General features: G+C 35.9%; 2 protein-coding genes across 3 annotated transcripts in view; both read right to left on the bottom strand.

Annotated features, from left to right (window-relative positions):
- Positions 1-23,344, bottom strand: part of LOC113391644 (sorting nexin-32) — a 134,965-nt gene that overhangs the window by 103,231 nt on the left and 8,390 nt on the right. Inside the window, exons 9-12 of one of the 2 annotated variants that reach the window (XM_064219964.1) lie at positions 22,109-22,181; positions 20,568-20,585; positions 19,032-19,141; positions 18,463-18,557 (exon numbers count right to left, since the gene is read on the bottom strand). In XM_064219964.1, coding sequence (XP_064076034.1) covers positions 18,464-18,557; positions 19,032-19,141; positions 20,568-20,585; positions 22,109-22,181 — 295 coding nt within the window. In that variant the 3' untranslated portion in view covers position 18,463. Of the gene's footprint in view, positions 1-18,304; positions 18,558-19,031; positions 19,142-20,567; positions 20,586-22,108; positions 22,182-23,344 lie in introns of those variants that run through there. The other variant, XM_026627676.2, reaches the window with a different exon arrangement.
- On the bottom strand, positions 1,725-13,071 carry LOC113391737 (transmembrane protein 145-like). The gene is made up of 15 exons (XM_026627796.2): positions 12,979-13,071; positions 11,962-12,111; positions 11,347-11,483; positions 10,659-10,971; positions 9,814-10,014; positions 8,755-8,839; positions 7,896-8,117; positions 6,844-7,016; positions 5,977-6,108; positions 4,751-4,838; positions 4,205-4,278; positions 3,657-3,731; positions 3,317-3,408; positions 2,526-2,989; positions 1,725-1,923 (listed from the first exon to the last, which is right to left on the bottom strand). Exons 1-15 carry the CDS (start codon positions 13,069-13,071, stop codon positions 1,775-1,777), a joined length of 2,448 nt encoding a protein of 815 aa, XP_026483581.2. The 3' UTR covers positions 1,725-1,774.

Raw genomic sequence — 23,344 nt, 5'->3', positions numbered from 1 at the left:
CTTTCCAATAAAAAAAAAGAATCATTAAAATTGGTCGACGTGATATTGAGTTATTCGCCCATTTGTCGCGCACATACTTAATGCAAATTTAAGACTTATATGGTTTTCGTATGAATACCATCATCATAACTGTGTGCGTGTGCGTGTGCGTGTGCGTGTGCGTGTGCGTGTGCGTGTGCGTGTGCGTGTGCGTGTGCATGTATGTATCTATGTATGTATGTATGTATGTATGTATGTATGTATGTATCTATGTATGTAGTATGTATGATGTATGTATGTATCTATGTATCTATGTATCTATGTATCTATGTATGTATGTATGTATGTATGTATGTATGTATGATGTATGTATGTATGTATGTATCTATGTATCTATGTATCTATGTATGTATGTATGTATGTATGTATGTATGTATGTATGTATGTATGTATGTATGTATGTATGTATGTATGTATGTATGTATGATGTATGTATGTATCTATGTATCTATGTATCTATGTATGTATGTACGTATGTATGTATGTATGTATGTATGTATCTATGTATGTATGTATCTATGTATCTATGTATGTATGTATGTATGTATGTATGTATGTATGTATGTATGTATGTATGTATGTATGTATGTATGTATCTATGTATCTATGTATCTATGTATCTATGTATCTATGTATCTATGTATCTAAGTATCTATGTATCTATGTATCTATGTATGTATGTATGTATGTATGTATGTATGTCTGTATGTATGTATGTATGTATGTATGTATGATGTATGTATGTATGTATGTATGTATGTATGTATGTATGTATGTATGTATGTATGTATGTATGTATCTATGTATCTATGTATGTATGTATGTATGTATGTGTTATATTTTTATATTTATATTTTTTTACTTCAAGTTTAGTTGATGGTAATGAGTATTTTTTTTCACGAAACGATAGAAATACCCTATTGTCTTTCGTTTCACTATCTAATCTAAATAAATCTAGCTACATCTTATAGTGACCACATTAATATCAAAAATATTTTATGTTTAAATAAAATAGATTGACCTCAATGCCCTGTTTCCTACTAACCCTGGCCGATACGAGTTTAGTCGTGACTTGGGATTAGTTCAGTTCGTTTACAATAATAAAACAAAACATTTATCGAAAATTCATTTATTTGACTAGAAAATATCACTCAATACTATTATTGCTAAAGATTGCAAAAATTTAAAAAATATTCTAACAATATTTCAAACTATTTTTATCATATCTAAAATACCTTACTTATAAGTTGAAATGAATTTAAAAAAAAAATGTAAGTGAATATTAAAACTGGCAACAATATGAGGGCGACTTGAGTACTCGTTAACTTTTGTTTACATTGTTTCTGGGAACTAAGATATTACATTCCTTGTGCCTGTAGTTACACTGGCTCACTCGCCCTTCAAACCGGAACACAACAATACCAAGTATTGCTGCTTGGCGGCAGAATATCTGATGAGTGGGTTGTACCTACCCAGACAGGCTTCCACAAAGCCCTACCACCGAGTAATTTACCACCAAAATCAGACCAGTTTCAATTATCTAATTAATGGTTAAAAATGTATATATATGTATAACAAAATCTAAATTCATTCATTAAGTTAAAACTATTATTTCACATTTAAATTGTCAATCACATAAATGAATTAAAAAATAAAATAAACGACACTAAAAATTGCGTATTAACAAATAAACTCATATAATGTTGCTATGCTTAAAAACTAAATTCACTTAATTCTATCCTCTAGTGGGTACAGTGAAAATATCCGTCGGCGTCTTAACATAATTTTTTTCTCGGCCTTCGTGTATTGTGCTCATATCTCCAGAATTCGATTGTGTACTACGAATCGAAGGTCTTTTACCGTTTGATGTATTTTGCTGATTATCTGTAAACAATATTATTATTATTTTATAATACAGGATGATCAAGCAAATAAGCAATCGCATGGTAAGTGGTCGCCGCCCATTGACACTGACGCTGTACAACGTAATATATTAAGTTGATGTTATGACATTTTGTTCAACCCGTTTATTTAAAATACAATTTTCTTTAAGTGTTTTGTTGGTAAAGAAAGTAAATTGTTTTATTCCGTTATCACTGTATCTACTTTTTTAAGAGCCCACATTACTTTTTGCTTTTAAATTTATTCCAATAAAATGTTAGATATTTTCTTTTCCCAGAAGAAAAAACCGTGGTTAAAGCTTTGACAATTAGGTATATAGTTTTGCCAGAAAAAAAATCGACAATTTGCACCTATTCGGTTCTGACAGAATGTCCCCGTTATGTCCTTTTTGCCTGTATTTACATTGGATCACTCGCCCTTCAAACAGAGACACAACAATACTGAGTACTGCTGTTTGGCGGTAGGATTTCTAATGAGTGTTAGGAATATAACATCTAGCAAGCATTCCAAGCATTGGACATTGCGGGTAATATCACAAAAACGAAACCACAGTTAAAAGTAGCCAATAATAAAAAAAATATTACCTTCTTCGGTTAAACTTGTCGATGTTTTCAACTGCATGGCGACAACACAAGGGCCTTTGGCCAACGACCAAATTGGAACATCTCTTTGTATGGGCGCTAAAATATTTCTTTTAGACCTTAAAATCAACGGTAAATCTACCTTATCGTTCTCTCCGTTCCCTAAGCTTGTCAAATTCTCATTATTTGGCAACACTGACTGATTTGACATTTCGTTTTCCCGCGCATTTTGCTCAATTTTGGACATCTGACTGTCAACAGTGAAAACCTCACTATCATTTATAGAAGGATTTATGTCGTCTGAAGAGTTTGTCTCCGTGCTCGCAAGAGGCGTGAGTCCGTTTTTAGACGTATTATTTTCTATCTTCTTTACTCCGTTAACTTTTGGCGTACAATTTTCCAATGATAATGGCGGCGCCGTCGCCATATATTGACTGTACATGTTATCTATTAATTCTTCTGTTCGTCTGGAAAAACATTCTATTATATTTTGTTATACCGACCTGATAGTAAATAATCACCTCATAAATTGTTAGAATCATTGGTCATCCCTTACATCGCCAATACGACACTAACCCTGGGAACAGAGATGTTACGTCCCTTGTGCTTGTAGTTAAACTTGCTTAACCTTCAAATCGGAACACAAAATAACGAAATACTGCTGTAGGCTGCTAGAATATGTAATGAGTAGGTGGTACCCTGTAGGTCGGGTCATACAAGGCCCTACTAATTTTTAAAAACATATTAATAAAAGAGATCTTCTAAAGATTTGTTAAAACGTCAAATCGTTTTACCTCGTTAGCGGTATAATAACAGTCTGGGCTGGGCCACTGCTGGGATGATAAGCCGTGGGGCCAAACCTGTCTAAATTGGAGTTGTGGGTAACCTGAAAGATCATTCATATATTAAGTCATTATTTGTTTACTATTGAGAGGACAGTTGATAAATATGACGTATAAATAATGATACTGCAAAAGAAGGTTTAATCTCTTAATAAAAATAACAATATTATAAAATATGTTCTCATATCTGCAAATATATTTTTTAACATTGTATTTTTCATTTTAAGCAATCATATGGTTGGTATTATTAAAAACATCTTAATAATTTAAATTCAAATTCAAATGATTTCACCTCCATAACTCCAATTTGCGTGGTTCGAACGTGATACGGGAAATTCTTGTTCGCGAACACAGGCAGAGTTAACAGCTGAAAAAATATTTGATCTTATTTAAACATAACATTCGAATAAATAATATCTAACATTATATTATTATTTCCTGAAAAATACAATTTTTAGACAATAATGTACCTTTATATATATATATATATATATATGTTCAGGATTTGTTCGATTCCAATGCCTTCACAAAATATTTAACATGTTGCACATTGGCTCCACTAGATGGCGTTGGGATCGAGTTAAATCGCGATGATGTTTTGTTCACGGAAAAGTAGATAGTTAATTTAGTTTTAATTAAATTTGTCTTGTTCTAAAGTACGGTGTTTAAATATCCTAAATTATACTGAGTTGGAAATATTTTCGTACGGAATTAGTACAATATATATATATTTTAGTTTAAATAAGATAAGTAATCAGGGTATATATTACTACATATCTTTTACATAACTTTAGCTAAATATTATTTAATATTAGAAGTGATTTAATTTTGCAGACTGACCAAGAACATGACGTGACCACTGAACGTGATGAACAGAAGGACGGCCGTGACGACGCTTTCACGTACCCATTTATCTATAATCAAAATTAAAATATACCTTATTTAAGTAGAAACAGTTTTTATATTTTATAAAACAATTCCACAGATTTTTCAAGATCTCGACCAATGACATCACGTCAACTCAATGCTAAAGTTGTTTATTCGTCTTTACGCCTCCTTTTACTTGAATTGGTTTTGGCATCCTCACGTGAAATGAGGGGTATGTGTATCTCGCCGATGCAGCCCAGCTTACCAGAATACCCACTAAAAAACCAGTGGTATCCAATCCGACTCTTCAGGGGATGCCCCTTGCGCAAGCAACCGTGATGCCCCGACGGTTGGCCCACCTTTGCAGGTCAATAAGCTAGAGGAGTTCCCTGAGTACAAGAGCCCCATACCTCCAGCGACGCTTACAGCGGGGCGATACGTACCCGATATATCAAATCTTAAATTTATTTTAATATTAAAACTGTTTAGTGTAGAAACATCTATACATTATACACTTACCAATATAAGAATTCGCCGTTAATATAAAAAGCGGTCCAGCGAAGAACCATAGAGTGCCACATATGAAAAACGGACAATAGAACATATTCTGAAAGAGAAGAAAGAAAAAGTTTCCAAGATTTGGTACAATTAACTTAATTTACGTGACCATTGTCATCAGATAATATCCAATCAAATATCAAGATATTAATTATATACATTTAGACATAATGCGGACATCTCGTCAAAATTCTAAATATCACCCGCACCACCTAGATGTCCGAAAATCCACAACAGCGCGATTTTTAAGACATTTTCTGCCTCGCACAACCACTCTGTGGAACCAGCTTTCGCCGGCGGTTTTTCCGAACCGATACGACTTGGGAACCTCCAAGAAAAGAGCGTACTCTTTCCTGAAAGGCCGGCAACGCACCTGCAAGCCCCCGCTGTTACAGATGTCCATGGGCGGTGGTAGTCACTTTCCATCAGATGAGCCTCCTGCTCCTGCTGCTGTTCCATTCACTAGTTATATCCAATTTAATTTTACTGTCAACGTTCCGATAACAACATCCCCGACATTCAATTTGACGAATCCATTGATTATTCAAGATTCGATCCAATGATATTGCGTCAGTTCAATATCAAAGTTGCTTATTTTGCTTTATACCTCCTACTTTACAGTTTCTTCGCGATGTTTTCGTTCACCGCCTTCCCGAATTATTAACACAAAAAAAAAACACATGAAAATATTTCTTGTCCGGCCCAACACCGCACACTTCGATTAAGAATCATTTGAACTGTTCCAGGGGATCAGTTATCAACAAATCGTTATTGAAAAGTAATTAATATTTACCTTCATATGGCATTCCTAACTATACTAATCATCATGACTGTTTTATTATACTTACTTATGATTACAGAGATATAACACTACATTACACTAACACTTTACTTGGTGAAATGGCTTTGTGCAAGCCCGTCTGGATATATACCACCCACTCATCAGATATCCTACCGCCAAACAGCAGTACTCAGTATTGTTGTGTTCCGGTTTGAAGGGTGAGCGAGCCAGTGTAACTACAGGCACAAGGACCTTAATATCTTAGTTCTCGAGGTAGGTGGCGCATTGGTGATGTAAAGAAAGGTTAATATTTCTTACAGCGCCATTGTCTATGGGTGGTGGTGACCATTTAACCATCAGGTGGCCCATTTGCTCGTCCGCCTACCGATATCATAAAAAAACATACCTTTTCAGGGCACTTTTTGACTGTAAAGAACGTAGCATAGGCGAATGCGCACCAAGCGGCCACGCGTAGGACAATCAGCCCATAGCCCGCTGGACTTTCGTATAGATAGAGTACTTCTCCTGGATCGAAGGCCTAAAATTGTAAAATGTATTTATATCTTTCTTATTTTAGCAATATTTGAACGAGGTAAATATCTTGAGGTATATTTATATATGTATGTAGGATTTACATCATAATATCATACGACCGTCGACGTCCAGAGACGCGCTTCTTTTTTCGAACTGTGTATTGCTGTTGGCCCTATTGGCCTCTACAACGTCACCGGGCGCGGTAGGCGAGCTAAACTACTCAAGCCTTGATTTTGGGAACCTAATTAAGGGCTCGGAATACGCGCGTCCTAAGGTTGCCTCCTATGAGGCCGGATATCGGCTTAGGACGCCGTCGTCGACGGGAGGGAGGAATGACGTGTCCATTCATCATCGTACGACCAGGCGTCGACGAGTCGGTAAGTAAGAGGGACCTCGACCCCGCCGGCGGAATCGGTGTGTGTTATATGTGTTGCCTATCGAAAGAGAGTTGTCGGCAGTGAGTCTGTCGACGGTGTCATGTAGGACGTGCTTGGAGTCCAACTTTAACTACACACATGACACTTTTTACTACGTGGCGAAATAAAACGAAACTATATTTTCAAAGCCGATACAGACCCTATACATATTGCGACGAACCAAACTATAGCGCGATTCAGAAATGCATATAATACGTATAATTTGTATGAATTTCATTCATCAATCAATTGCATATGAAGCATACGCTGATTAGGTTAACTTACGAACAGAAGATCGTTCACTTCATGCCATAAATACTGACCTTTGCTTGATAAATAAACAGCACCACATACGTCAGTATATAGCAGCACATGAATATCGTCAGTCTTATTGTGAAAGCAACCTTGAGTCTACCACGCGTAATGGTATATCCTTTCGCCATCAATATCAGGAGCAGTAGAAACATCGTCTCCGATACTCCACCGAGAAATTGACCTACAATTTAAAATACCTGTCAATTGAACAATCATCTTCAATCAAATTTTAAAAGTTTATTAAGACTAAATTAAAATAATCTTATTATTCATTAAAATTATAAAATATTTTTTAGAAAAAAAAGCCTGGATTTAGGCTCGTGATTCATCACAGGACTGATTGAACACTCATTTTGAATAACAGAATTGTGTGAAGTGGACGGTGCAGTGTGCAAACTGGTCAAGATTTAACCGACTTTAAGGGCTACCATCTATCAGACATTATGCATTTTTTCAATGATTTACGATATATTAGTTCTCCAACACAATACGGATGATTAAGAAGTTTGCATACCCTATTTTGTTTAAAAATACCATTCTCCGAATAAAAGACATTTTGGATCCGTTCTCAAAAGTTGCAGAATTAAAAAAGACACAAACTTCGAAAAGAAAAATAATTCTCACGTCAATTTGAACTGGATTGATTTATTTGAGCAAACATTAAAAAATCATACGTTACCTACTCAAATGAATTGAGAAAAAACGGTGAAATATGAAAGTGGCGGGACGTGATGGGACGCGGAGCTGTGAGTGTTGGCGCACTCTGGAGAGGCTTACAGTGTATTGTGATTGAAAAATTATGACGATCCACGTTTATATAATATGCTAACACGCTACGCTTTTATAGTATTGGTTGTATTTAATTGGATGTGCATTTTATGGGAAGTTTGTGTAAATTCTGATACGAATTTTGAATCATTTGAACGGACTCGCCAAAGTCAACTGCGCAGAAAACATTATAGTCCACACGTACGAAAACACAAACGCACTCTCTATTCCCTCGCTCATGACAAGATAGAGTAGAAAAAAGAAATATAATAAGATATAAAAAGTTTTTGACCTGTAATTTTAGCACTAGCGCTGCCAATTCCATTGTAGGCGTATCGGATATTCGCCAAGGTCTGCAGAGCGATTCCACAGTGCTGGGCGACGAGGGACACCAGGAACAGCTTGTAGGTGGTGTGCAGCAAGTGACGGCACTTGAGTTCAACGCTGCACATCACCACAGCCACCATGACTATGACGTACGCGAATGTATAAGATAACAGGATGGGGAGCACATCTGAAAAATACACAAAGTCGTATAGTTCAAGGACTTCGTAGTAAATATTTTATCCCCCCAAGTCTATACATCAATCTTTATAAAACTCTTTAACGCTAGCTTCATTACAGGAAATTAAAAACTAGGAATTCCCAGATTAACCTAATACAATTCCTATATATAAAGAAGCATTACTATTACTGATTGATTGTCAAATTAAACACAACCGGATAAGAAAAGAAAATTCCCTGACCTGAGCAAACAATACTATATAATATATTTCTTGACAAGAAAGGGCAAGTTATTTATGTATATGTGAAATAGAAAAGGTCCAAGAATTGATCCTTGAGGGATCCCCTATACCAACTGAGATCCCAGGAGACCTTCTTCCTTTAACGTCACATTCTCTGAAACCATAGCGAAAAAAAAATCTGACCACGGTATCACTTTTAACACAATCAAAGGCTTTAGATGAGTCACAGAAAATCTCTAAGGCATCTACTTAGTTTTTTCGCCAGTCCGTCGCGGGTCAGGGTATTTTCTTTTCCGAACCGATGGTAATTTTTAATTTGATAACCACTAAGTGCTGTAAGATACTTCTAAATTTAAAAAAAATTAATTTGATTTGAAATAATGCTCTTTATTTGTAAACGCTTACAAAATTCATCCGCCGAAAAATGTTCATGCCAAAAATCCCCGCTAGGTCCATTCGTCATCAAAAATTTGTAACGCACATCCAATCCCTAAAACATAAAATAAACAATGCATTCATTTATTCAAACAAATATTATAAATACGACAGTTCCTTTGTTTGTTACGTTTTCACATAACTACCCGACTGATCATCATGACATTTTCCTTAAACGTTATAAGGGTACGAGAACAAAACACTTACTTAAAAAGAGTTCTAACACTTACCGATATTTTATATTCTGCTGCTACTGGTAATGCTATATGTGCACACTCACGCGCCTCGGAAAGCAGGTAAAGCCTGCGCCAGAACTTTCTCCGGCCGTGTCAGATTCGCCATCCCATCGGATTATGAGAGTGAGGAAATGGAGAGTACACCTGTGCTTATGCACAAACTTGTGCACGATAATATGTCCTACGTAGTTAGCTGGTCGCTGGAGATGGCCGTCGTGACCGAAAGTAAGTTAGTATATTCCTAACAAAGCATATACATATATATTCTGTAAAAAAAAAATGCTGCGAACGAACTTACGGTGATAAGTTATTTTAGCTAGGCGTGTATTTTTTATTCAATCATTAGTATATAGTCAATATCACTTAATAACTTCTGACATTTCACCATTTTTTATTTCGTCTGAATTGTTTGATTTGATTCGAATTCGTCTAAATATTACAGCTCTACAGCTAAATTAATGTGACCTATGTGTTAATTACATACATAACAGTTCAAAAAAGGAAATTAAACTGATTTCAAAAATACACAACACTGGCTAAAGTATTACATAACTCCTTATTTCCAAGAATGATGGCGAATTGGGCATGTCAGAAATGGTTAATATTTCCTACAGCCCCAATTTCTATCAGTGGCGAACACCACTTATCAACAAGTAGCTAATTTGCTAGTCAGACTAGATATTAGAAATTAAAAAAGTATGGTTGAAAAGGTGGACTTAACGCCATCCAGGCATTCTCTGCCAAACAACCTACGGATACCGTATCTACATTTTAGAACAAAAATCAACGCTACCTTTGGATTGTCACAGTTGCTGATACCGATGAACCACCATCGTTCCCTCGCCGAGCGGAATCTTCTAGAATTATGGCAGCTAACGATAAATTTTACCGTCTTCCCGTTCGAGCTGCTGAGCTCGTTTTGATTGGACTCCGAATACAATCTACGCCGACGATATCGTTCGTATAGTTCAAATGTTGAACGTTTAATTTTTTGCTGAAAAATAATTAAAAATTAAAGTCCTATTAATATCCCACTGCTGGGTTAAGGCCTGCAGTCCTTTTGAGATTCGGAGATTATTCCACCACGCTGCTACGTTACTGGTTGGTGAATAAAGATGTGGCAGATTTATGTTTTCTTTCTTCAACACCGCGCATGAGATGAAACATATAGACAAATTGGGCACATGGAAATACACAGGTTGCCTGAGTTTGAACATGCAACATATCCAAAGAACCAAATATATGTAATTTTTTATGATATCGGTCGGCCGTCGGACGTCAAAATGGGCAGCCTGGTAAGTGATCACCGTCGCCCATAGACATGGGCATTGTAAGAAATATTAACTAATCCTTACATCAACAATAGTTTTGGGAACTAAGATATTATGTCCCTTGTGCCTAAACACAATACTAACTATTGCTGTTTGGCGCAAGAATATCTGATGAGTGGGAGGTGCCTACCGAAAGCACAAAGCACTGGTCTGATAAGCCCTAACGTGGTGGTAGATCTCACCCTAGCCTACCTAGCCTCACCAAGTTTAAAGTATTTTAGAATACTTGTCTTTATTTTGTTAATGATGAAATTTGTTTTATTATATAAAAGGATTTCTATTGGTCTATCTAACTATGTATACTTACTCCGGTGTTGCTAGTATGTTCAAACATAATTTCGACGTCCTTCAAATTTTCCAATCGACTCGTATTATTCGCAGGCCCTATATTCTCCCACAATTCATCGTCGGGGGGCAACCCAGTTGTGGTAGAATTAAATTCATCGGTTGGTAACAGTTCGTACCATGTTGTGAAATTTGTATCGACTATAGTAGATTTAGGTTTTGCGGTAGTCGTTTTTAAAAATTTGTCGTAATACGAAGGATCGGCCGGTAAATCGTGTTTAGTTGAGTTCTTATCCTTTAATTTTGGCGTCGTTGTTATTGGAGCTGCCGTTGAACTGCAAAAAGATTTTTTATTATTTTAAATATAAAAATCGATTTGTAACACGGGGGTGCCAGACACAAATTTTTGGTATACATTGACAACTGTCAAAATTTTAATTGGTGTTACATTTTTTTAAATATACATATTTATTATTAAACTTATGAAACGATTTATATATTTTTTATTAGCGTTGGGAGCGGTATACCTCCAAGATAGTCGCATCTCAATATTATTGGTGTTAAACATATATATTTTTTTATTGACAGCCATTTTTCAGTATTACTTTTTTTTAATTACTTATCAATTTAATTTAAATTTAATGTCTAAGGTCATGATTAAGTTTAAATAAAAAAATACATTATTGCAAATTAATATTACATCTACACACCTTTTGCCGGGGGGTACCTCCCTATTCGCTTGAGTAAGTATACAGCCCGAGTACTCTGTGTCTGGGTACCAGTGCGATAGTTTTATTATTTGATTTTGTCCGCCTTTATTTAGTACAGCCTCACGTTCCTTGCAAGTCTAAAAATATGAATTAGTAAATCTTAAAAAGCTCACAATCTGGCAGTTGGAAGTTTACACTCTCGTCTGGAACTCATATAAAGCCATTGGCCATTGGCTGCAGTCTTTTTGGTAGTGTCAGTCGTTGCCATCCCATTCAATAACGACAGAAACATTATCATTCATAAAGCCGTTACTTTTTTTGTGAGTTATATTTTAATAGAGAAATCTTTAAACGTGCCTATGGACATTTAGAAGATTACTCTGTGGCATATTTAGTAAGGTTAAATGGGCCAATGCCGATGTCTATGGATGGTGGTGATTTGACCACTTACAATCAGGTGAAGTCCTTCCATTTATGTCATAACAAAATGTAGATCTGCATCACCACATACTTACAAATATATATCAATTTTTCTCAAACATACAATGTTGCGACGTGTGTTTCGAACGACGTCTATCAAATGTACTACTACATGGAAATTAACAATCCACTCACCTTGCTACTGTGATACACAGACGGCCACTGGCTGTCATCGTCGTAGTAAAGCAACAAGTTCAACGTCCCAATGTCCCGTTCGAACTCTATCAAGTATTCGAACTGTCCCTCTAGAGACAGGAAACAAAAACGCGCAAGAAACGCCCAGTTCTAGAATGATATCAAAATTTAATTAATATAAAAATTTCCTCCACAAGTTATATCAATAATTTATCATCAGCGGGCCCATACTACTTATAATGGTAACGATACGTTCCTCAGACAAATTAACCTCAGTTAAATTGTAATTGGGTGCAAATTCTACTAATTTAAGACGGTTACTAAAACTTTTATTTGTATTCCGAACCTAACTCTCTAACCGAACACAACTAGATCGTTGTTTGATCCAGTTGTGTTTTCTTATTATATATATTAATATATATATATCACCGTAGAATTGTAAATATCGTTAGATTGTAATCTATCTCGCGAGATTGTAAACTGCCGGTAATTTAAACGGTGATTTAACTCAAAGTAAAACGTCAAAAATTTCGATAATTTATGACATTTCGGTTAGGTTAGATTAGAGTTCTTATAATTTAACTTTAATTAGCTTCGGTACGTTATAATCTACCTAATAATGCATTATATAATAAGCTTGTAAGTATGGTATAGTTTCGGTATCTTTCGACAGTTCACCATCTCCTTAGATGGATTTTAAGAAAACTTTTACGTTTCGATTGCGACAAAGTAAGGATTTGTTAATGGAATTCCTATTAAAATATCCTCTCTTTTTTGAACGAAGTTCTTTTACGCGGCTTACAGTAGATTGAACCGGCAGAAATCGTCACGTAAGGAAAAAACGCCATATAACCATTCCCTCTATATCTTATATTTTTACGGTTTTATTCAAACTTATTTTTTATTATTGTAATAATTCACACGAGATTATTAATATAATTTGTTCCAACAAATTCTACCATGACATATCTTGTTTTACTTATATCTGTGTCAACTGTCAAGTCGGATAGTACGAACCTCTTTAGTGTTCACCCTCCCCTCCACCCACTTTCCCTGAACTCCGAGCGCCATGCCCGATATAAACAGAAATCCTAAAGTTGTTGGGACCATATTGATTTAACAATATGTTGTTAGGGAATCTTGATTCTGTTGAAAAAAAAAAATGGTGAGTATAATTCATTTTCTAGAAGTTTAAATAATAATTAAGGGCAAATATACGATACAAAGAAAAGCTTTTAGACCAGTACCTTCGTTGACTTATACAGAACAATGAAAGGGAAGAAACGATCCTTTTTATTTATTAAAAATATATGGCGCCAATACGAAAGTAAAAAGTACTATCAGGATCGTATCGAGTATCAAAATTAGTTGCACTATAACTGAAAGTATGCTCTAAAATTGTGTCAAAATCAGGATGACAAAGATTAATGAAATTCAGCCAAATAAATAGTTTTCGATTCTATATTGAATATATTCTTGTAAAATGACTCAATGCGATGCAATTGCATGTAAAATGACCTAAATATACTTATCTATTTTAATTATTGGAAAACATTAATTAGAGAGTTTCTTGTCGGTTCTTCTTGGTAAAATATACATTCCGAAATGGTGGTGCTTTAAATTTAAAACACGAATTAAATTATGATTTAAAAATGCTTGTAAGAGTATACTTGAATAAAATATAATATTAAGATAGCTCCAATAATATACTATATAATTAAAACTACATTTTATAAATAGGTATATATACGTATATTACTTACCGATTTTTGATCATTTCTTATCAATGTCTTTGTTTGAAATATTTTTATTAATATTTGAGTGAAATGTTAAAAGGTAAGCTTGTTTTGAAGGCCTATTTGTTGTGAATTTGGTTTCCATGACAACGCGTCCTCTTTGAAGCGTTCATAATTTGTTATATGACTAATTAGTTACCAATTGTCTATGAAATCATTTTATTATCTATGACAAGATTTATCAAGATTTTTGACATCCATTCTCTTTGACTATAAAAGAACGCTGGAGTAGGGTCTATGCTTAGAGCGTTTTCACATTATCCGATCCGATATCGGGGGAAGTAATATGTATGAAATATGTAGGTATCTGTCTTTCATATTGTCCGATCCGATGTCGGATATCGGAGCCGACACCGATGTGTTGGCGGCACCATTGGCTTTCCGTGAGCCGTATATTGTTTGTTAGTGCGCTATACGTGCATTTAAATTGTCTCTGTGTGCACAGTGCGCACTACTTTCTTGTTTTTTTTTGCGTCTCAAATATAATAGACACAGTAAATAAAGTTTTATATTATAGTCTACTATGATGACCTTTTCGTGCGGGCAAGTTATGGGGTTGAAGTTATGGAGCAAATGGCCGAATCGAAACGATTTTGTCAGAAATATATGAAAATATCACACGGTTTCGGCTATCGGCTGTTAGCTATCGTCGTCCGACACCGACATCGGATCGGATAATGTGAAAACACTCTTAGAATCACGGACTGTATTCTGTAAAAAAAAACTCGAAACTCACCGCAGAACATGAGCGTGACATATCAGAATATGCGACACTGACTTTAGCAGTTATAGAGTACACGGATCAAAGTGGCGTATCACCATAACTCGGTTGACAACATTTCAAGAGTGAGATACGAATTTAATTATTACAGAATAGCATTGCTTTGCCAGTTGCCATAATAATATTAACTTATTTGGTGGTAGGGCTTTGTGCAAGCCCATCTTGGTAGGTGCCACCACTCATCAGATATTCTACCGCCAAACAGGAGTACCCAGTATTGTCGACTTTTGATTTGAAGGTGTTTCTTACAGCGTTATTGTCTATGGGCGGTGGTGACCACTTAACGTAAAAAAAAACGTTTAAAGATAATTAATACATGATACACACAGGACTAGCGGCTTTTTCTCTCTCTCCTGATGTCAAATTTAATACGTTTTTATTCTGATGTACTGTACTGTACTGTACTGTACTGTTATGATATAGGTGGCAAACGTGCGTCTCATCTGATAGAGTGACTACCACTGCCCATTGATATACCTACGTAACACCGTGGAGCTTGCAGGTGTCGGTCTTTAAGAAATGTTTAGGCTCTTTTCTTGAATGTTCCAAAGTCCATTCCCCGTGAAAATGCATTAGAAGATGCAGAATGAGAGATGCAAAACCTAACGATCAATCAGGTCGGAAGAGGCTTTATCTTCGATGATTCGAGCCGCTCTACGTAGAATACATAATCAGCCTGTAAATTTCCCACTGCTGGGCTAAGGCCTCCTCTCCCGTTGAGGAGAAGGTATGGAGCATATTCCACCACGCTGCTCCAATGCGGGTTGGTGGAATACACATGTGGCAGAATTTCGTTGAAATTAGACACATGCAGGTTTCCTCACGATGTTTTCCTTCACCGCCGAGCACGAGATGAATTATAAACACAAATTAAGCACATGAAAATTCAGTGGTGCCTGCCTGGGTTTGAACCCGAAATCATCGGTTAAGATGCACGCGTTCTAACCACTGGGCCATCACGTAGAATACGGTCACCTCCATATCAGCTCCTGCTCAGAGAAGTACTCCATTTGAGGCCGAATTTAAATCACAAACAAACCTCCAATATAACGGTTTTATGTAAACCGTTATTTTACTCGTGCGATCTCGAGACGGCTAGCTTTTGAATAGAATTATACTAAGCATATCCCATAAGAGCTGGAATTAAAAAAAAACACTCAAAATAATAAAAATTCTTTAATACATACATTTATCATTTACAAAACCATCATAACGTTGGTCATCCTCCTGCAGAGCCGAAACAAGTGATTATAACAGTTACTTTAAACATCTTATAGACTTTTCCACTCTATACGCAGTTTTGTAATAATATACACTTCGCCTTAAATATCTTAAAAACTACCGGCTTTACATATAAACACTGCTTAGGACGTGACTAAATAAACAATGCTGTCTTATTTTACCAAATGACAATTCAATTATGAAAGAACGAAACAGAAAACGGATAAAAATAACCATACAACGTTTATAAGTAAGGCCGTATAAGTCTATATTAAAAATAGATGTTATGATGATAGGGTATAAAACAAAATGCCACAACTCATAAATTATAAAAAATCTCTAAACCGATTTTTCCTATTCTATAGATAGGACTGGATTTTATGAAGGTATGGCCTTTATGTTTTTGTGTAAAGTCGAGTAAACCATTTCAGATAACACTGCTGCCATTCTTTGAATATATGAAAGTTTATCCGACACATACCGGTTACCTCACATTTCCTTTGTTAACCACGAGATGTAGTACAGACAAAAATTAAACAATTAACTTGAGTCACACATGGATTACGTGAAATGTTAATTATACTACAGTAAAACTGTTTTACAAGCGTGTCTGTACGTTCAATATGTTCGAAATAAGTATCACACTTCAATATCGCTGGAAATTTCATTTCATTATATATGAAAACGATCATATTCAAAAATCAACAAATTTCAACTTATGCCATTTCGTCTAGTACTCTATCATGACGTCGATGGAACAAGATGGCGGTCTGCATCAACAATCTACTATACAGTTTTTAAATATCATTAATTTAAAATTGATTAATTTCGAATTGAATTTTATCAAAACAATTTTTTTTATTAATTTATTTACGTCAAATATAATAATTACATTCACTGCAAAAATTACAATCAAGTGAATTAAATTTAAAAATCAAACACTTGAATTCATACTAAAATTGATTATTAATTGTTTTAATTATACAAATCTTTATACATATGTATTTTTCTGAGTTTTTAAACGCGTGTGCGCCTCGTGATAAGATCCAATTGTGTGTGTTGTTAAGTCGAATCTTTATTTAAGGCTCTTTACAATTGTAACGGCACAACTTAGCTCCCAAGGTTGGTGGCGCATTGGGGATGTAAGAAATGGTTAAAATTTCTTACGGCGCCTTTGTCTGTTGGTGGTGGTAACCATAAAGTGGCCCATCTACCTAATCCACAACGATTTTGAACTATTCAAAAAATAATAAACTAAATTCAATGATACTGCCTCTAAAAGAATTAACGGATAGGGGGCGTGACTTGACACCCACAATCAAATTAGTTTCGACCAATCACGAGCACACACGTCATCGCGGTATTACTATTCATCCTGTATATTATAAAAATCGTTTGTCACACAGAATAGATTGATTTTGATAAAGCAAGCATACTCGAAGAAGTGTAGGGAACATAAGGGGGGGAATGGGAGGCGTATCATTATATTAATTCTATTTGCGAGAATTCGAGACGGGGAGCTCGTAGCCGACATTGTTGCAATCACTGTTTCAATAATGTCAAGAGTACAAATTTAATGAATAAAGATTTTTATATTAAACCATAAAAAGTACATAAAACAATTTCAAATACATCACATACTAATCAGTACATATGTTTAAAATACACAATTGGAATTCGCCAAAGCGGCACCGTTCTGATGCCATTCACTGGCATTAAACATAGGAAAAAAAAATACTTAAAATTTCTAAAAATAAACTAATTATTTTTCAAACATATCTTACAAACGTAACTTTACAAATTTCTTGTAACGTGATAATGACATCAAATACGATTAAATACGCAGTGATGACAACTTTAAACTTCTTTGATTCGTTTTCAAAAGTAAACTAATTTTGATGATACGGCCGACCACTGACACTATTTACGCGACTCGATCATAAAACGACGACTTACAGAAGAGTAACTAATGAGTTCCTTATCGGTTCTTCTCTGTACGATCTACATTCCGAACCGGTGGTAGCTTTCGGAAATTTCAATATTTTTTCATATCAACTGCAACTAACTAACGTGAGATAATCGTTTATTTTTAACCCCAGAATACAATACGAACATCGATTCAGTACTAGAACACAATCGAGATATCGAATGCTTATACAATAATCGACACAAATATTGTATGCAGTTTTGCAATTATTCGATTCGATGACATTTTCACATTAAAAGGCATCTGGATAATATGAACCTAACAATGAGCGTAGGCTCTCGGAAACGCGACGCGTTTAGCGAAACGGTTTGGTGATCGAGTACCGGTTCCGAACTTCTATTTGGAAATGGAGATACTCGACATCCGACAATTGAAGTTATATTTACTTGGCCTACTAAATAATTTAAAGCTCGTGTCAAAAAAACATTGAAAAATATTACTCAATAAAAGAATATTTTAATGATAAAAAACGTGGACTCAGTTTCCAAGCAGGATATATTCTGTAATTGGAATGTTAAAAATTACTTTTAATTCAACACTAACAACAACGATTCAAAAGTACTTTTATGAGCCGACTCGAATAAATAACATTTTGAATTCAATAATATCAAGTCACTCCCGAGAGCCTCCTCCATATTTTACTTAAAGTAAATAAGATTATATCAATAAATCGAATAGATAAACAACATAATTTCATCGAGCACGCCATCTCTCACGTCACTGGCATTCCCTTAACACCTGCAGAGATTTCCTGAACAGCTCCTGCTGCGCGCGCGCGTGTTTGATCTCGAGTTCCGCCAAATCTATCAAACTGTGGAGTTAACGTCAATTATTATTTCGTTGTACTAAGAAGCTGTTTAAAAATATACAAAACTCGATCATCTGGAACCAGCCTTTTAATTCCACTGGACAAAAGTTTCCTTTCCTGTTTTTGAGACTGCTCCAATTATGCAAGCGCTTAATATAGAAGCGCTTAATTTATTTTAATTATTAAGCTCATGAAAAGTGGTGTGATTAAACATCGCGAGGAAACCTTCGTGTTGGATCATATTCCGCCTCCGATGCGTATCGAAACACCACGGTTTAAAACTCCAAACCTTCAAGACAACAAGAGGAATTTGACCAACACGTACGGGCTGTTTACAACACATAGAATAATCAAAAAAGTCAATTATAAAAGTGTAAACAGAGGATATTAGTCTAAAATCAGAAAGCGAAGGTTTCCGTCCGTCCCCAAGGCGCTCAGCAGGCACAGCGGCGGGCGGCGGGCGGCGGGGCGGCGCACCTCTTGCGGAAGGCGGCCACGCGGCGCACGCGGAAGTCGAGCAGCTCCTCCCGCGCGCGCGCCGACAGCTGCTCGAAGCGCGCGCACGCGTCCGACTGCGCCCGCTCCGCCTGCGAGAAGTATTAGACGTACCTCACGTCGCCAACGCGCCGCCGACCTCGGAAACTGAGATGTTATATCCCTTGTGCCGGTGATTACATCGACTCGCTAGCCCTTAATATACAACGATACACTCAGTACTGTTGCTATTAGACTGCAGAATATTGTCGTCCTTGCCAGCCGGACTTGCACAAAGCCTTCCCACAAAGTGAAAGGCTCCAGGTTCACTTACATTTTCTTAACATAAAATAACTTTTTATCAACCCGCTTTAAAATTTCACCCCAACAGCTCAGTATTTAAAACTGCTACAATTAATAACTACACCACCGAGATGGTTGACAAAACAATTTCTATTGTTTTTTTTTTTAAATAATCATAGCAATGTCTCGTTGTAAGGAATTACTAATAATCCTATTTACTGCTCCAATTGAGTCTAAAGCATGTGCTCGGAGGGGGGGGACACAAGACATCAGGATCGAACCTGCGACTTTAAAACCATTGCGCTCTTGACGCTTTAACGGTCAATCTATAGAACCAAAACACATTGATACCGGTACAGTTATACATTCTACACTAATATGATATGATAAAATATAGCCATCTCTTTCACACGTATGAGCTTAAAAATTATAACAAAACTTAAAGTGGTCGTGATGAAGAATCACGAAAATCGTCACTGTTATTGCAAAAGGACGTATGTAAAAATTTACAATTGTACTGAACATAATACCTTATTTATTTATTACTAGAGGGGGGGGGGGATGTAGCATACAGATTAGTTCAAAGTCAGTCGACTACATAAGAGGCTGTAAATGTCGCACAGCTAGTCTAAGGCCTTCTTTGAGGAGGTTTGAAGCTAATCGCACCATTGTAATTCAGTGTAAATTAGACATGCATGTTTCCTCAGGATGTTTTCATGCGATAATTCTGTGGATTTGAACCGCTTCATCGGATAAGATACGATTGTGCCATCTCGAATCAACATTCAATTAGAAACAATACATTTGCACTGTTATTTTTTTTATTTGCTTCAATAGATATAGTTTAATTATTTCAATATATGATCTGTCAGTTTGTGCAAACATTACATCTAAGTTATTGCTTATATTGTGGCTCAACTGTAGACGTTTCAAGTTGTAAGCTATATAATATAGCCAATATACATATATATATATATATATATATATATATATATCTTATGGTTTAGATAGTATAGCTATATTGACTTTAAAGCTCAGTAATTTGTCGTTTCCATGGTAACACCAAATAACAAACCTTATAAACCAATAGAATCGTGAATCACAACACACATTCATTGACATACGACCTTGGACAATTTTAAAAATTGAAACAATTGTTACATACGACCTTTTCGCACTAACAGTAACGTAGTTACATATACAAGCCTCATGCGGATGTTTAAAAGCGTGCGTTACCTCCTGGACCTCCATCGGCTGTGTGTGCGTGGGACAAGAATGTGATATTAATTAATTGAATAGTTTTCGAATTACAATTATATATTTTTACCAGCGAAAACCGACATACGTCATACCTACACAGAAGTGACGTCACCGTGTAATTGTAAGGACCGTTAGTTTATATGTCTAGACAGATTGGATACTGTCGAATATTTTTTATTACAACGGGCCAATTTTAGTTAAATTATAAAGACTTTTATTTTTGGCATCGTTGGCGGACGAGCATATGATACACATCCAACGGATGGTAAGTGGTCACCACCGCCCATAGACAAAGGCGCTGTAAGAAAATTTTACCATTCCTTACATCACCTATGCACCACCAACCTTGGGAACTAAGATGTTATGTCCCTTGTGCCTGTGATTACACTGGCTCACTCACCCTTCCAACCGGAACACAACAATACAGAGTACTGTTATTTAGCGGTAGAATATTTGATGAGTAGGTGGTACCTACCCAGCCGGGCTTGCACAAAGCCCTACCACCAAGTAAGTAATTGTTTCTAGATCGATACTAATATTATTAAGGTGAAAATAACTGTGTGCCTGTTGCTCTTTCACGGCCAAACCACATTTGATAAAGTTTAGTACGAATCAAGCTTGAACTCCAAGAACTATAAACTAACAGTCTTTGCAATACTACAGTAACATATATATGGTCAAACGGTCGTAAAAAGTTTCTGAACGAAATACTATAAATGTTAATTGTCGTGGTTTTCGATCAGCGTCTATTATTTTATTCAAATCTTACATCTTTAATTTAACGATCATTAGTTACGGTCAAATCTAGCAAGTAGAGTTGGAATCACTAACTCTTGTACTACGGAGTTGAAATTTTGAGTCAGTTATTATTTTACGGAGCAATATATACGGTCTTACAACAGGATCCCAGGAAGCGTTAAAATGCCTCTGTTGCCGATTTTACAATAATTTAAAGGAACTTTTGTGTGCTAAAGTTGACTGATGGGACGCCTTGGGAGTGAAACGATCGCCTCCTGGCTATTTTTCTGTTATATTTTAATACACGAACAATTACAACCTGACAATAAAAACTAGCGGAGTTTCTTTCGCCGGTTCTTATCAAAGGAAGATTCTTTTCGGACCGGTGGTAATGTTTAATTTGACAATCAATAAGTAACTTTAATCCTTCTATTTTAAATAAAGAAATCTGATTTACAAGTTGGTTCAGTTTCGAAATGAGTTATGGGTGTATAACTCATCTCGAAACTGAACCAACTTGGTTTTGGTTTGTTTGCAGACTAACCAACTCGTCAACGGTCAACAGAATAAAAATATTTCTTTTAATATTTTTTTATAAGCTAAATGTCACCACTGAGACATCAACATCAAACGAGGTCATAGCACATCCGTGCACCCTGATCCCTGTGTTAAATAAAAAGTATTCTACGCATGTGATAGTGCAGATATATTATTGTTATGTATTGTGTATTTAAGTGTACGGGGGAAGTGTGGTTATTTTTTATCTGCATTATACTCACGGCGTGCACGTCTTTGTTCTTGGCTCTTGCTCTTTCCAGATTCCTATTGGCTGCTTCGTAGGCGGCTAGACATCTAAAAGAAAAGATTATGTTACAAATGTATTAATAAATAAAGCTTATGACACAATCTATATATATATAAAGGCAAAATACCACTCGATGATTAATTACGAAATCTCAGAAACTATACCTACCTTTATACATACCTACCTACCTACCTATATATATACCTATACTTGAAATTAGCCAGGTAGGTTCTATTAGAGCTATCTTTATAAACACAATGTCATAAGGAAAATAATTATGAATTGGGTCTCACATAATGTTTGCTTTATAAATGCTTAATTATCGGGTCTTAAAGAATGTTCCTTAGCTGTATAGTTTTAAAAATTGACATCTCTCACTTGCTTCTGGAACGTTCTCGAATGTGTTAACATACGGATTAAAAATCTTTTCTCATCTCTTTGGTGTTTGCATTTCCGACATTAATCTATCAGGTTCCTTATAGGTGGGTGTAGACATCCGCTAGGAACGTATTTTACGAAACTCCATCCTTAAGAGGATAGAACGGTGGTTGGAAGTTTGTGTTATATAAATTACGTGCGGGAAAAGCAGCAGGTACAGCTAGTACAACAATATAGAGATGATAAAAAAAGAGTTTCAATTTTTTTTTATTGTTGAGTAAGCGGATGTGCAGATTGACCACCTGATGGTAGGTGGTCTCTATCGCCAATAGACCTTGGCGCTGTGAGAAACATTAATTATTATTTACATCGCCACTAACCTTGGAAGCTAAGTTATTATGTCCCTCGTCTCTGTACTTACACCGGCTCACTCAATCTTAAAACCGTCCAAACATTCCAAACTCACCGATACCAAGCAACGCCGCTTGGTATTAGAATATCTGATGATTGTGGGGTACCGACCCAGACAGAACTAACGAAACCGTACCATCAAGTAAATACGTTAATTTTCATACTGGACATAATATAAATTAAACCGAACGTAATTGACAATGTTTTGAATTTGAATAAAGAGTTAACTAAAATGAGCCGAGATGGCCCAGTGGTTAGAACGCGTGCATCTTAACCGATGACTTCGGGTTCAAACCCAGGCCGGCACCACTGAATTTTCATGTGCTTAATTCGTGTTTATAATTCATCTCGTGCTCGGCGGTGAAGGAAAACATCGTGAGGAAACCTGCATGTGTCTAATTTCAACGAAATTCTGCCACAT

The sequence above is a fragment of the Vanessa tameamea genome, chromosome 30, assembly GCF_037043105.1.
Source record: "Vanessa tameamea isolate UH-Manoa-2023 chromosome 30, ilVanTame1 primary haplotype, whole genome shotgun sequence".
Lineage (NCBI taxonomy): Eukaryota > Metazoa > Arthropoda > Insecta > Lepidoptera > Nymphalidae > Vanessa > Vanessa tameamea.
This window is presented reverse-complemented; position numbering and strand designations above follow the sequence as displayed.

Excerpts from the sequence above, each read along its gene's own strand:
- LOC113391737 (XM_026627796.2), bottom strand. The coding sequence starts at position 13,071 with ATGGTCCCAACAACTTTAGGATTTCTGTTTATATCGGGCATGGCGCTC. Across the intron at positions 11,484-11,961 it reads CTGTGTATCACAGTAGCAAG|ACTTGCAAGGAACGTGAGGC; the intron begins GTGAGTGGATTG and ends TCATATTTTTAG. Across the intron at positions 8,840-9,813 it reads GCAACTGTGACAATCCAAAG|GGATTGGATGTGCGTTACAA; the intron begins GTAGCGTTGATT and ends TTTATGTTTTAG.